The 14,796-nt window shown below is 41.5% G+C and overlaps 1 protein-coding gene across 1 annotated transcript in view; it reads right to left on the bottom strand.

Annotated features, from left to right (window-relative positions):
- The window catches only part of DISP1 (dispatched RND transporter family member 1), a gene marked incomplete at its 3' end in the record, with an annotated part of 35,151 nt that extends 27,756 nt beyond the window's left edge, over positions 1-7,395 (bottom strand). Inside the window, exon 1 of the mRNA XM_081997220.1 lies at positions 6,808-7,395. Coding sequence (XP_081853346.1) covers positions 6,808-7,313 — 506 coding nt within the window. The 5' untranslated portion in view covers positions 7,314-7,395. The remainder of the gene's footprint in view (positions 1-6,807) is intronic.
- Between the last annotated feature and the right edge of the window lie 7,401 nt (positions 7,396-14,796).

Here is a 14,796-nt window from a genome sequence, read left to right as displayed (position 1 = left end):
TGTAAGCATTCAAATATGTCTGCAATACTGTTAAAACTGTGTGGCACAGAACTCTCTGAGATACAGCAGAACTTGGAATCCCAGAACCGTCACATAAATCTGCAATGGCAAAACAGTTCAAAAGAAGGCTTAAATCTAACGGGAAGGAAGAGGTACACTAAGTCTAAAGACATTAATGCTTTACCAGTTTCCTGACTCTGAAGTACTATGTTTTTTGCCTTGTTTAGAATATAAATTGGTATAGCAAGCAAAAACTTTGAATCCAGCAATTCAAACTAACTAAGCTTTGGGAGCTAAAGCCTCCAAAACTAGGCTGGTGGGGGATGTGGAGCGATTTGCATACATCCCAAAGTCTTAAATCTTAGCCAAACTAATGATTCTGTGAGGCTTGAAACTGATGTTATTTTCCTGTTCTAGCTTGAGACGACTGCATGATCATAGAGAGATCATCCCACATGACCTTTTAGCCTGTTTTTTTGTTTTTGTTTTTTTTTACCAGACATAATTCAGATACTTTTCAGAACAGTTCTCTTTACTGTTAATGCTTTTGGCTAAAGCAGATACGTAGAGTCTTGAAATGTAAGCAATCACAGAATCATTAAGGTTGGAAAAGACCTTTGAGATCATCAAGTCCAACCATTAATCCACACCACCATGCCCACTAAACCATATCCCAAAGTGCCATGTCCACACATTTTTTGAACGCTTCCAGTCATGGTGACTCCACCACCTCCCTGGGCAGCCTGTTCCAATGCCTGACCAGCCTCTCAGTGAAGAAATTTTTCCTAATATCCAATCTAAACCTTCCCTGGCGCAACTTGAGGCCATTTCCTCTCGTCCTATACCTGGTTACTTGGGAGAAGACACCAACACCCTCGTCACCACAACTCCCTTTCAGGCAGTTGTAGAGAGCGAGAAGGTCTCCCCTCAGCCTCCTCTTCTCCAGACTAAACCCCAGTTCCCTCAGCCGCTCTTCATAAGGACTTGTGCTCCAGACCCCTCACCAGCTTCGTTGCCCTTCTCTGGACACGCTCCAGCACCTCAGTGTCCTTCTTATAGTGAGGGGCCCAAAACTGAACACAGTATTCAAGGTGCGGCCTCACCAGTGCCGAGTCCAGGGGCACAATCACTTCCCTGCTCCTGCTGGCCATACTATTGCTGATACAGACCAGGACGCTGTTGGCCTCTTGGCCACCTGGGCACACTGCCGGCTCATGTTCAGCCGGCTGTCAACCAGCACCCCCAGGTCCCTTTCCGCCAGGCAGCTCTCCAGCCACTCCTCCCCAAGCCTGTAGCGTTGCGTGGGGTTGTTGTGACTCAAGTGCAGGACCCTGCACTTGGCCTTATTAAACCTCATACAGTTGACCTCTGCCCATCGATCCAGCCTGTCCAGGTCCCTCTGCAGAGCCCTCCTACCCTCCAGCAGATCAACACTCCCACCCAACTTGGTGTTGTCTGCAAATTTACTGAGGGAGCACTCAATCCCCTCATCCAGATCAATAAGATACCGAAGACCGGCCCCAGAACCGAGCCCTGGGGAACACCACTTGTAACCAGCCGCCAGCTGGATTTAATACCATTCATCACAACTCTCTGAGCTCAGCTGTCCAGCCAGTTCTTTACCCAGCGAAGAGTAAACCTGTCTAAGCCACGAGCCGACAGTTTCTCCAGGAGAATGCTGTGGGAGACGCTGTCAAAGGCTTTACTAAAGCCCAGGTAGACAACATCCACAGCCTTCCCCTCATCCACTAGACAGATCACCCCTGGTCATAGAAGGAGATCAAGTTGGTCAAGCAGGACCTGCCTTTCATGAACCTGTGCTGGCTGGGCCTGATCCCTTGGTTGTCCTGCACATGCCCTGTGAGCACTCTCAAGATGAACCGCTCCATGACCTTCCCTGGAACAGAGGTCAGGCTGACAGGCCTGTAGTTCCCAGGATCCTCCTTCTGGCCTTTCTTGTAGATGGGTGTCACACTGGCAAGCCTCCAGTCTTCTGGGACCTCCCCTGTTAACCAGGACTGCTGATAAATGATGGAGAGTGGCTTGGCAAGCTCCTCCGCCAGCTCTCTCAGTACTCTTGGGTGGATTCCATCAGGCCCCATAGACTTGTGGGTGTCCAGGTGGCTTAACATGTCCTTGACTGCTTCCTGCTGGATTATGCGGAGTTTATTGTGCTCTCCATCCCTGTCTTCCAGCTCAGGGGGCTGAATGCCCTGCAGATACCTGGTCTGGCTAGGTAGGTAGTGATGGTAGGTGATATACAGCAGGTGTACTCCAAGCAAAGAGTACTTGTATGAATTTATCGGTACAATATTGCAGAACAGCAAGTACTACAGGCACTGGCATTTGGAGCAGTTTTCTTATCAGCATTGCCATCAGTTCTTTCGCAGCTCCCCAACCTCTTCTCCCCTACCTTGTTGTCTCTGAGTCCATAGACCTAAGTTTTTTAAATTGTAGATAACAAGAAGAGAGATAATGCCACAAGAGTTGGCATCAAGATTAGCAAGCATACAGGTAGTTTTCAACTGGTGTTTTCCCATTAAAAAGTTCACATACAAATTTGAGGGAAGCAATTCAATTTGGTACCGGAGACAACAGCCATACACAGCACTGTTACCAGATGCTTTCCACAGCCCTGAGATGACATACTGAATAATCTTTGCATATTCTTCCTCTTCTGCTCCTATTTTACATGCACATGCTCCTATATAAATAATAGATTTTGAAAAATACCGGAAACAATTTTAAGAGTTTTCTGGTTTTCCATTTCTTTACTGCAGTGTTTGGTTCTGCTCGAATACGCAACCCTTCGTTATTTATTTTACCCTCCTCTCATCCCACTAAGCATGCTGCTGGGCTGCATAGGTTTACTCTTCCCTAGTGACTCCTAACTCGGTGCTTCCAGCTGTCAAGCATCAGTCTTCATGCTTCTTCCACTTCTTCAGATTAACAGCCTTGCTTGGTTCCTCTCCCTCATTTCTACTGCCTACTCGCTGAAGGCTGCTGATGATTACAGAAGCAGATGGTAGCAAAGGAGGGGCAATAACCACCCACCTTCCAGTGGCTCTAAGCCCCACAGGTTTTGTGAGATACATAAGTGCATTCAGACTAAAAGCGTTACTTCAACACAAGCCCTCCAAAGGGGCAGGGTGGAGAAAATATCTGGCAATAGTTCCGGAAAAGAAGAACTAATCATACCATGCTCCACACGGTTTAAGTTTAGAAACCGTTTTGTCAGAAAGTAAATCAGGTCCCTGAACAATTGCATTCTCATGTGGAGAGACAGCTGGAATTTCCCAGGGAGTGTTTGTGCAGTCAAGATATTATGCCCACTAAAAAACGAGGTATGAACGCATTTGAATGAATTACATCTTAAATATGTGCACAAAATAACACAAAAAAACTTTGCTCAAGATCTTCCAACCTCAGAAAAATATCTAAAAAATCATCAGTATCATCACAAACAACAGTTGACCTATTTTACCTACTTTTACAATAGAATCTTTTGCCACAATCACATTGTAAACCACCAACCACTAAAAATATTTTCTTTTATGCTAAAAGTCTTTTTCAGTGATCTAAAAAAAAATCACTAGTTGCACAAACATTCAAGTTATGGTGTAGAGATGACATTTCCACGTAATTTAGTTTAAACTTCAAAGCTGAATACACTACAAAATTCCAGATCCATCCAGCTTTAAGAGGATAGGACAAATGTGGCATTATTTCAATCTGTCTTCTTTATACACTCCAATCTGCAATGATATACCAGAGCCACATTCCTTTAATATTAGGTCACTGACAAATGTTAAGCCTTGGGCTTCAAAACCTGACAAAACCTGTGCCGAAACAATTGGTTACCTGCCCAGAGCTGTAAGCCTTAGCGATACAGTTTGCAAAGAGTGTTCACCTTCCTCTACCTAATCACATTTTTCCGCTGCTTAAACTTAAAAATATAATATTTGAAAGCAATTTTTAAAAATACAAAGAATCAAAATGAAAGCTAGTTGGACTACACACTGAATTTAATTAATGTAACGTATGAGAAACTGCATTTTAAATAACTCTGTTAAAATATGCATATATTATAAAGCTGGATGATTTCCAATTATCCTTCTAAGAAAAATATCTGGAGAAGAAGCTATTGTGCAGATTATAGGCTCAAAATATAACAAAATTAGAGCATGGAACAAAGATCGCCTAGAGATATCACACACATAAGCGTGTTACTCGCCTGCGTACGGAACGTTACCTGAGCATGTCAAAACTGAACACACAGTTATCCTCCATTCTCTTTAGCACTGCAAAGTAATTACCAACAAGCCAGCCTGCTTCTTCCTGAGCATGTAACCATTCACCTGCAAGGCTGCATCCAGTTGCTCCCTGTTTTTACGGACTACCAGCATGTCTTGATCGGCAACGGCCTCACAGTACGAAAAACTAGATTCACAATGCAACAGGAGGCTGTAACGTTAAACACACCTTGTAGACTATTCAAAGAGAAAAGAAGTCTTTAGTTCCATGCCAGTAACACAAGTGATAACTGTTAAATGTGAGCATTGTCCATTAATGCAGCCATGGCCAGTTTAAGGAGTTAAAATGTATACAAAAGAGGTCCAGTTCCCCAGCGTGGCATGGGACCCAAGTCCTATTAACCACATATTTAGAGCTAAAAGGCCAGGTAACAGCATCCAGAAGGTAGGTGGCTTTTAGAAGATAGACTCATTTAATTTGCTGAGCTATGAGGTACATTGCAAGCATATTCTTACTGAGAAAATTCAATTACCTTAGCTATAAGTCCAGAAACAAAACCAGTAACTGTTTCATAGGGATATGTAGAGTATGCTAATGTAGATAGTTGAGTTAATAACTACAGATGCTTTAAAGGTCAGATTGTATCCTTACTTTCATAGAATCATGAAATGGTTTGGGTTGGAAGGGACCTCTATAGGTCATCCAGTCCAACCCCCCTGCAGTGAGCAGGGACATCTTCAACTACATAAGGTTGCTCAGAGCCCCGTCCAGCCTGACCTTGAACGTTGCCAGGGATGGGGCATCTCCCACCTCTCTGGGCAACCTGAGCCAGTGTTTCACCACCCTCATTGTGAAAACTTTCTTCCTTAGAGCTAACCTGAATCTGCCCTCTTTTGGTTTAAAACCATTAACCCTTGTCCTATCACAACAGGCCCCGCTAAAACGTCTGTCCCCATCTTTCTTAGAAGCCTCCTTTAAGTACTGGAAGGCCGCAAATAAGGTCTCCCCAGAGCCTTCTCTTCTCCAGGCTGAACAAACTCAACTCTCTCAGCCTTTCTTCATAGGAGAGGTGTTCCATCCCTCTGAGCATTTTGGAGGCGTTCCTCTGGACCCGCTCCAACAGGTCCATGTCTTTCCTGTGCTGAATGCTCCAGAGCTGGACACAGGACTCCAGGTGGGGTCTCACCAGAGCGGAGCAGAGGGGCAGAATCCCCTCCCTCGACCTGCTGGCCACACTGCTGTTGATGCAGCCCAGGATAGGGTTGGCCTTCTGGGCTGTGAGTGCACGTTGCCAGCTCATGTCCAGCTTTTCATCCACCAGTACCCTCAAGTCCTTCTCGGCAGGGCTGCTCTCGATTCATTCATCCTCCAGCCTGTATCAATACTGGGGGTTGCCCCGACACAGGTGCAGGGCTCTGCAATTGGCCTTGTTGAATCTCATGAGGTTCACAGGGGCCCATTCCTCGAGCTCGTTCAGGTCCCCCTGACTGGCAGCCTGTCCCTCAGGCGTGTCAGCCTCATCACTCAGCTTGGTGTCATCTGCAAACTTGCTGAGGATGCACTCTTGATCCCACTGTCTATGTCATTGATGAAGATATTAAACAGTACTGGTCCCAACATGGACCCCTGAGGGACACCAATCTTCATCTGGACATTCAGCCATTGACCGCTACCATGCGACCATTCAACCAACTGGTTGGGTGCAACCATCCCACCAACTCCTCATCTACTGAACAGTCCACCCATCAAATCCATATCTCTCCAATTTAGACTTTGACTGCTAACAGTAAGATGAACATTTACCATAAATCATTATTTATAGGTTACGTACATTTATGTACAAATGTACACCATAGTGAGGAAATGCAAGATGAAAAAAAGCATCTTAGCACAAGATCCTCATTAAAGCAGTTCAAACAAAGTCTTTTTATTTGTGAAGTGCTATGGAAAATGTTATTATACCATATCTGGAAGAACTTTGCACTGTTCTTTTTTCTAGAGTAAGAACAAAGACCCACATTTGTTCCTTCCCTCAAGACTATGGAATACAGATGAAATTTAACAGTCCTGCTGCACAGCAAAAAAACCCCCAGTGAAATTAGTGCACCCATTTTGACAGTTTGAAAAGTATGACTGACTGATTCTGTAATTGCTCAACCTCTTGCATACCTTTGCATACAAAATTACATGAAAGTTTTCATCTTTACTTAACATTTAAACAAGTATGGGGTGGAAAAAACATGTCTGGTTGTAAGCAGTTCCAACAACTAAGATTTTTTTCCATTTGTAAGAGGAATAACTGGCATGGGAAAGCTGAATTGCACTTTGTATTATTATCTTTATTTTCATCTGCTTTCACCTTAAGGAAAAAAATCTTTATTCACTTTGACTTTTTCCACATTACATATTTGTCCCACCCTGATACGCTCAGAAGTTTACAATTAGTTTGTCATAGTTTGTCATCTTCCTTTTTGATTTTCTGCTTTTCTAAGAAAATGAAATAATTATGGAAAAGGTTACTCATACTGAGAACCAACAATGCAATCCACTTACCTTATCCTGGCTATATGTTGCTGCACAGGCTGATGCTGAAAATGGTCAGGCCACTGATGGTGAAGGCAGAAGGATGGGGAGGGCTGAAGACAGCAGGCAGGCTGATATATGGGGGTGTGTTTTTGGCAAATAGATGCTGAATACTCAGTATGCGGCTGCATGCAGCACGAAGTCATAGGAGATGGTGCTGAGCTGCCAACCACTGAATGACATTCTTGCTTGTTATTATGGCTACTTAAGGAATGATGGTATGGACAAAGGTGGCAGCATTGCGACAACATCTGCTGAGTTCTTTGGTTGTCTAAAGGCAGAAAGGATGGTTTGATTGTACCATTAAGTTGCAGGCAGCCATTTGGACTCGCTTTTGTTCTTGGCGTTTCCTTCACTGGGAGTTGTTGGACCGCAACATCTCCTTCATTAGCTGCAACGATAGCTGGGCCAGTAGCATTTGACAAGATGCTGCCATTGCTCAGAACCACAGAGTCACTGACGTTGCTCATAGCCATGCTCCACGTTCTTGATGGATACGCGATGTTCCTGAAGAAACAAATAAAGCAAAGTTTACAGAGCTGCGGTGTTTTCAGATGCTCATAAATAACTATAGATAAAAATGAGTAAAGCTCCTCTCTCATCTTCATCTTTCACAACACAGGGAAATGGAAAGGAGTCACACACAGTGTCAGGAGTGTTTTGAAGGACTTTCACTTGTTCAACAAGAAGAGTGAAGTTACATAAACTCTCAGTGATTAAACCAAAATATAAGTCAAATGAATAGACATTTGACAGCCTCTGGGGCACAGCTAACAAGTAATGGTTGAGATGGACAGGAAGAAGATAATTTTGCATGAGACTAAGTAATAGCCACTGTTTATGAAAAGAGATTTCGGTATAAACTGTATACCATTCACACCTTGCACTGCAATCTGCTGTGTGCTTTGAAATCCAGCAGGAGACAGGACCACGCAGTAGAGATTGTTTAATAATCATTAATGTGCTGGTTTCAGTAATCTCCTATCTCCAATTTCTACTGATAATTAGGCATATTTTTATTTTTTAATAAATTCTTTTAAAATGCCTTACTTAAATAGATCAAGACACTTCAGCAGACATCTGTCAACATTTCTGGATGGTAGACTAGGTCTTTAGCAAAAGCTCAAAATGAACCGTTATGCATACTAAAAAGATACCCTGGAGGTATTTAAAAGACATGTACATGTGGTGCTTAGGGACATGGTTTAGCGGTGGACTTGGCAGTGCTAGATTAATGGTTGGACTCAATGATCTTACAGGTCTTTTCCAACCTAAATGATTCTATGATTCTGATTCTAAGATAGAATACAACCACATGTTTTTCCCAAGCTTAAAAAAAAAAGATAATCCCAGGATTCAATTAATGCTGATTGAGAAGATCATGCTTCCGAGTAACATGTATTCCAAAGGCAGTTAAGAAATGCACTGTGCTGTAAGTAAAGGATGTTAAAGGTTTTCTTCTAAAGTCTTATCTTTTTCAAGCAAAATGTAAATAAGTGAAAACTATTAACACTGAAAAGGTGACTGAGGAGCTTGGCTCAAAATCAAAACTTGTCCGAGATGCTTGCAGCAGCCAGTTTCTCCCATGTTAACTATAATCGTGTTTTAATAAGCTTTGAAAATAAGTTGGAGATGATTATTTTGGTAAATAACAGGAAAGGTCAAACATCACACTTAGATAAGAATTTGTTTCCCAAATTACATGGGGAGGAGGGAGGAGGAGAAAGGAGAACGAGGAAGAACACACACTAATTATGTAGTATTTAGAAGAATAAATCAACACTAGCTTGAAAAACAGAATCAGTTAATTACAACTGCTTTGGCTAACTTCATGTTACCTTTTTAATACTGAATTTCATCAACAACATTCCAAGTCCAAATTGCAAGGCTTGCATTACAGACGCTGAACTTTGCACAAAGACAAAACATCCAGATTAAGACAGATAAGCAAGGAAGTTTCTGACTCCTTTTCTTCCCCAATACCTTTGCTGAGTGCTCAGACAGCTAAGCCTACCCAGCCAGCTGAGCTATTTAATTGCCTGAATGCTAATTCTGAGCAAAAAGTGCTTTGCAGAGTGGAATGCTACCCCCGGCAGCCCCCCCACGCAGCATCTCCCCTAGACATAGCTAAATCTTTCACTTCTGAAACGAAAATTAATCCTCTGCTATTTGTTCTAGATCATGTGCACAGCCAGATGCCCTGGGAAGTCACTTTCATTTAGATAACCGCTCAGAACCGGAGAATATGCTGCTTGATGAGGATATTTTTTCCAGCCTCCAATTCCACACATTCCTGCCGGGTACCCCTCCCCTAGCCCAGGCAAGTCGAGCCCATGGAGGACTTTCCACTGAGCACCGAGAGTAACTTCAAGTGGTTGGCTAAACTTCGTTTCGGTCTGAAGAGATATATTAGTTATGTGAAATACCACTGTGTTTGAACAGTCAGGTTAAGCAGCTTCAAAGCCTGCTGAAGTGGACAGAGCGAGAGCTGGGCATCAAGGTGAAGAAAGCTCTTCTCGAGTCGTCTGGCAGCATTTTAGGAATTTCTGGCTGCTTATTTTCACATTCACTCACATAAGATATAGGCCGCACAGTGATGCCGTTACATTTCTGTTTCTAAGTTAGACTGAGAGATCCATATCATCACCTGAGGCTGCCGTACACTGATCGAAGTCACAGTTCTGCAGACTACCATTATAATTAAAAATAAGGTATGGAGATACTGCAAATATCCAGCTCTTAAAGACAGATGCACCATCCTTTTGCTTTAAACCCACGACATCTGCAGCATGCAGCAATTGAGATAACACGACATAGTTTTCAGTAGCTGTTTCAAATCACTTTTATAAAGGAAAGCAAGCATTTATGCGCAAGGCACACACGTGCCAGACAGAGATGCAAGCCAGCTCACACCCACGGAAGCCGGGCAAGCCCAGCACAGACACACACGCTTGGGACCTTCAGTGGATCCGTGCCTCTTGTGAACACCAAGATGGGAGTTATAAATTTTGTTCCAGACAGCTCAACAGCCTCTGTTTAATATGATCAAAGATAAAATGCTTTATTTTCAACAGATGTAATATCTACCTGCATGTCCCTCAGTTTAAACACAATCTTCAGAAGGACTCTTTGAGAAACTAGTGAGTTCAAAGAAAAGCCAAAGAACATACTCATCGGTACCACAACATGTAATTGTGTCTTTGTTCTCCTGATGAACAGGCTATTCATGAACTATTTCGAGCTATAAAAATGTTAACAGTTCAAGCTGATTCTTTCTTTCTTCCTAAGACTTGAGAAACTATTGGGTTCTGTCCATTTTCACAGAGTCTTTGAGCAAGGCAATGGAAGCACCTGCTTACCTTGAAGTTCTTTCAATGCCATATTAAAGTAAGCAAAACTACTCTGCATGCTTAAGGTAGCCGTCTGATTAAGCATTTGATCCAGTCACAGCTAAGAAGAACTGGGACTCAAACCAATTCTCTAGAGTATGAGTCGGGCTGTACATTTTCATTTGGTTTGGTACCTTTTCTTTTTTTAAACAAACCTAAGATGGTTGATATCAAGTCTAATGTTAACCGAGTTCTGTTTCACTCATGTTTGAGGGTATTAAAAATCATGTACTATAGTACTTGATCTGTGTCATGCTCTATACAAGCCACTGCAACTCCATTGACAGCAAAACTTCACCTGCAGCTGCCACACCAAAACACGTTCTTAGATTATACTCCTATCTCTCTGCTGCATTTTGTCTCCTCTGCCACAACTGCAGTGACTGGGAACTCACTGAGAAATACAGTAATGGCCCAAGGAGACAGTTAACTGAGAATCTCTCCTTTAGAGGATGCACAAGTAAGCCAGTTAAAATGCAACCAGTAAAAGCACAGTAAGATTTTAACAACACATGGACATGGGAAATCAAAGAACCTGTTCGTCATGGAAAAAAAAAAAAATCTAAAAATAAGCATTTTTTAAAACGCAATCTTTGAGAATTCTGAATTCTTTCAATGCTGAAAGTTTATTTTTGCTGCATTCCTCAGAACGCTTTAGGATTTGGTATTCTCCAACACAGTGGGGTTCTCAGACTTACTCCAATTTACATCTGACATCTTTGAAGCAGTGGACAGGTATTCTGAATAATGAGATGGTAGATAACACAGGTTTTAACACAGAGAGCCCTACTTAACAGAAGATTAAATACAATTAGAAAAAGTATTAACCTACACATCTAATACATCGCACTTGGGTATCCCACTTCTCTAGCTGGACACATGGTATTTTAAACATTAACATCTATTTAGAAATTATGCTGGCTGGACTGCTAAGGAAAGAAAACTAGAATTATCTTTAATTACTGCACACCTGATAACAGTAACTGCTAAGAAAACACTTTAGCCATGCAGCTCAAAACAACAGCTTGCAAGAGTGTCATATCTGGAAAGTACCACGGTCTGCAAGAGGCGATGTTACTTAGTGACAGTTTTATGGAGTAATCCCTCTATTATTTGTGGAGCTAACAATGAACACAGCTTACCCAGCAGACATCTGCCATCTGCATTGCAAGCCCTTCAGGAAATAAAGCAATGCTGTACCACACTGAAATTATGTAGGATTTGGTGTTCCCCAACTAGCGTGTTCTTTCTAGACTTGGATTAAGTTCACCTGTTCCTTTGGCTGCAACTGAAAGAATTTTTCTTTGCTTTAAAGTTTCTTTAAAAAAAGAAAAAAAACAACAAACCAAACAGACTTAAAAAAACATTGGTTCAACAAATCCCATCTGGACTCATAATGCTTGCAATGGAGAATGATAGAAGTGCAAATTCAAGAGGGAATGATGTAGTGGAAATTTAGTATAACCTAGTATATTAGTATAGATAATTTATAGATCTTTAGAAGACGACAGCTAACTGTTGAGGGTTGTTTTAACCATATAAGAAAAAAAAAAAAATCACAAAAATCTGTACCTTGCACTAAAACTAAAAGCTGGTTATAAACTAAGCGGGTTATAAGACTTTACATTTTTCATTTAAGGTAGGACAAAACTCAGGTTTCATTTAAAAATTATCGAAAGCCTTTCAGCTGTAGTCAGCCTCACGCCACTCAGCCAGCTGAACCAGTCCAGGTTTTCTGGACCTTGCAGACCTGTAAGCTACAAAGCATCATGGTTCTGAGATGAACATGATGTCTGAAGTAACAAAAAATGTCTTTTCTTGTCAAAAGTTCATCTAAAACAGTTGAATTTGAAAAGTAGCGCATTCTTGAAATAAGCAACATTTAACAATCCCAGTGCTACCCATTAAGTCTCCTTCCAGATGAAATATTATAATGGTCTTGTAGTCCCTTAAGACACTAAAGTTTTTCAATGTGGCAAATGGGTTACATGGTCTCAAACTCAGTTAATTCCCCTCCAGACTTCGTTTGCTGTGCCAGCCAGTGCACAGCCGCTCTTAAGGAGGGTTTTCTCCTCCTTCACATCACCAAAATTCTTTGCATCTTTGCTTTTTCTCAGTGCTTACAGGGGTAACAGGTGGTGCCTGGTGTTTGATACCAGGTTTTATGGGAGACTTCTACTTATCTATCATTGCAATGGTCTTTAGCAAGTCAAACAGCTTTTTAATGTTTCATGGTGGCTGATCTCCATTTTGGCTCTCAGCTAGACATTTTTCAAATTCTCTAGCTCTTACTCCTATGCGTTCATATGCAGTGCTTGGTTTCTCTCAATACCCCGATTCTTGCTTTTCCATTTCAGCTGTTAACCACTAGGTCTTCCCTGAAAAGCTTTCACTATACGAAATATAGACACTTACTAGAACAAGCCTTCCCTGTCCTTTCCAATTCTTTTTCAGGTATTTAATGTATATTTTAAATATATATATTTCATCTTCAGGAAGATTCGCTAATTCTTATTTTATCAGCACACCGGTTTAGGTGATATACTTGTTAGTGTAACTGCTTCACTTTGAGCATTGGTACAACGTAGCTCCTATTTTTGAGAAATTCCATTACAATCAGTTTATTTTCTGCACAGTCTATAAATACCCATTTTCTCAATTAATGTCTTCCTGTTAACGAGCAGATTTTCAGCAATCTAAGTACTTCTACCATACAGTAGTAGTTAGAAGACAATTATGAAGCAGAAGAGATTTTCAGATGGGAAATTTTCCCCTCCTCCATTTTGTAGCTCCTCCATCACTCTCCACAGCCCCAGAGGCTGAGAAGCTGTCCCGTCCTGAACGTGAAGCACCATGACTTCATTTCCTGCGTCGCAGGCTGGCTCGGGAATTGCAATTCCTGTGACAGGGATTTTCCAGATCTCACCGTGCCAGGACCACAGCTCATGCCACAGACGGGCACTAGCGAGCCAGGGTTGCCAAGCTGGCACATGAACTGACCCACCAGCAGCAGCTGTGGGGTGAGGGACCTGGGAAAGACTGCAAAGGGTGGGAAAAAAGAGTATTCTCCAGACCTTCAGAAACAGATTTTGGTTTGCTTTTAAGCTAAAGTTACTTCTGCTGGCACAAACAGTAAAACAACAGCAGTCCATTTGCAGAAATCATTTGCAGGGCTTTGACTGAAGAAATCAATTGCAGTGCTTTAACTACATAGTCTTTTTAGAGTCAGAATTCATAATAAATATAATTAAACTATAGACAAACAACAAGGAGCCCTGAAAATTCTCTTGCAGAAGTTTTGTATGATCCTAACATTTTATTTTAAAAAATAGATAAGCATACATATGTAGGGGAAATGGAAAAAAAAAGTATCAAGAAAAGCCAAAAAAACTTCAAATACTCAGAGTTTTGGAAAGAGCTAGAGCTACAAACAGAAATGATGAGAATAGAACATATTCCTTCAAGAAAAAAAAAAAAAAAAGGGCATCGTTCTGGAAAGCAGGTATAGCTCAGCACAGTTTAAAAGCATAGAAAGCTGTTAAAAAAAAACCCAAACGCTGCTTACAACCGGGACACTGTCATCACACTAAATCTTATTTACACAACTTACTGACTTTCCATTACCATATGAAAGACATTTAAGGTTTTGTAATTTAAATACTCTGATCCACAATAGCTCTAATCCTGCTTACACGGAGTGGGGAAAACCAAAATATGTCTCTTTCTGGATGTAAAAGGAATTACCTGCATTGAAAGTTCTACAGGTCTTTACTTCATTGTCCTGTGGAATTAAGATTTAAATTACTTCAGCTGTAAAGAGACACAAAAGCAACACTTTTAGGACACACCTCCAGCTATTCCTACCATCATCCTAACTATGTTAGTGTCATGTAAGACGTTAAGAAACCTCTCGGCCATCTGTTTAAAAGCAGTTTTTTTGTTTTCTGTCCAAACTTAAAAGCTGTATTTGAACATCTTTAAAGGATCTATTTCTAATAATAGCATTTTTTCTTCATATTTTAATAGAAACACTAACATAATTTTATACCTACTGTATATTAAGCAAGCAAAACACCCGGTGAGAATGCCAGGGCACATCGAGCAGGTATAGACCAGCGGTCGCACCAATTCGATAAACGCAGAGCATTCTTTGCATTTAGCTACAGAAAATATAGCAAAGCAGTTTTACACCAGCAGTCCAACAATAATTGTCTTTGAAAGCTAAATATGCAAGAACCGATTTTTTTTTTCTGCTTCATTTCTGAAGCGTACATCAGTTTTAAGTCTCCCATTTGCTGAGCTGCGCTTACAAAGGCCAAAGGAGAAGACACATATACCATTTTTATAACAGCACATCTGTTGAAATAGCTGGCAGTCGAGTCGGGGGGGGGGGGGGTGTTTTCCTTTCTCACCAGGCTCTTCAGCGGTAGCAGGGTCCTGTTTTAAGCTCTCCGGCATTTCTACCCAGCTGTAGTCTTTTACAAGCCCAGGAGTCTACTTGCATTACAAAGCGGCGTTTTCGTGTAAATAAACTGAAGGTACACACTAGTCTGTTAAACCTACGTCCTCC

The sequence above is a fragment of the Phaethon aethereus genome (genome assembly GCF_964289735.1).
Source record: "Phaethon aethereus genome assembly, chromosome: 3".
In the NCBI taxonomy this organism is placed as follows: domain Eukaryota; kingdom Metazoa; phylum Chordata; class Aves; order Phaethontiformes; family Phaethontidae; genus Phaethon; species Phaethon aethereus.
Note: the sequence above shows the minus strand (reverse complement) of the source record. Positions and strands in the feature narration are given on the sequence as shown.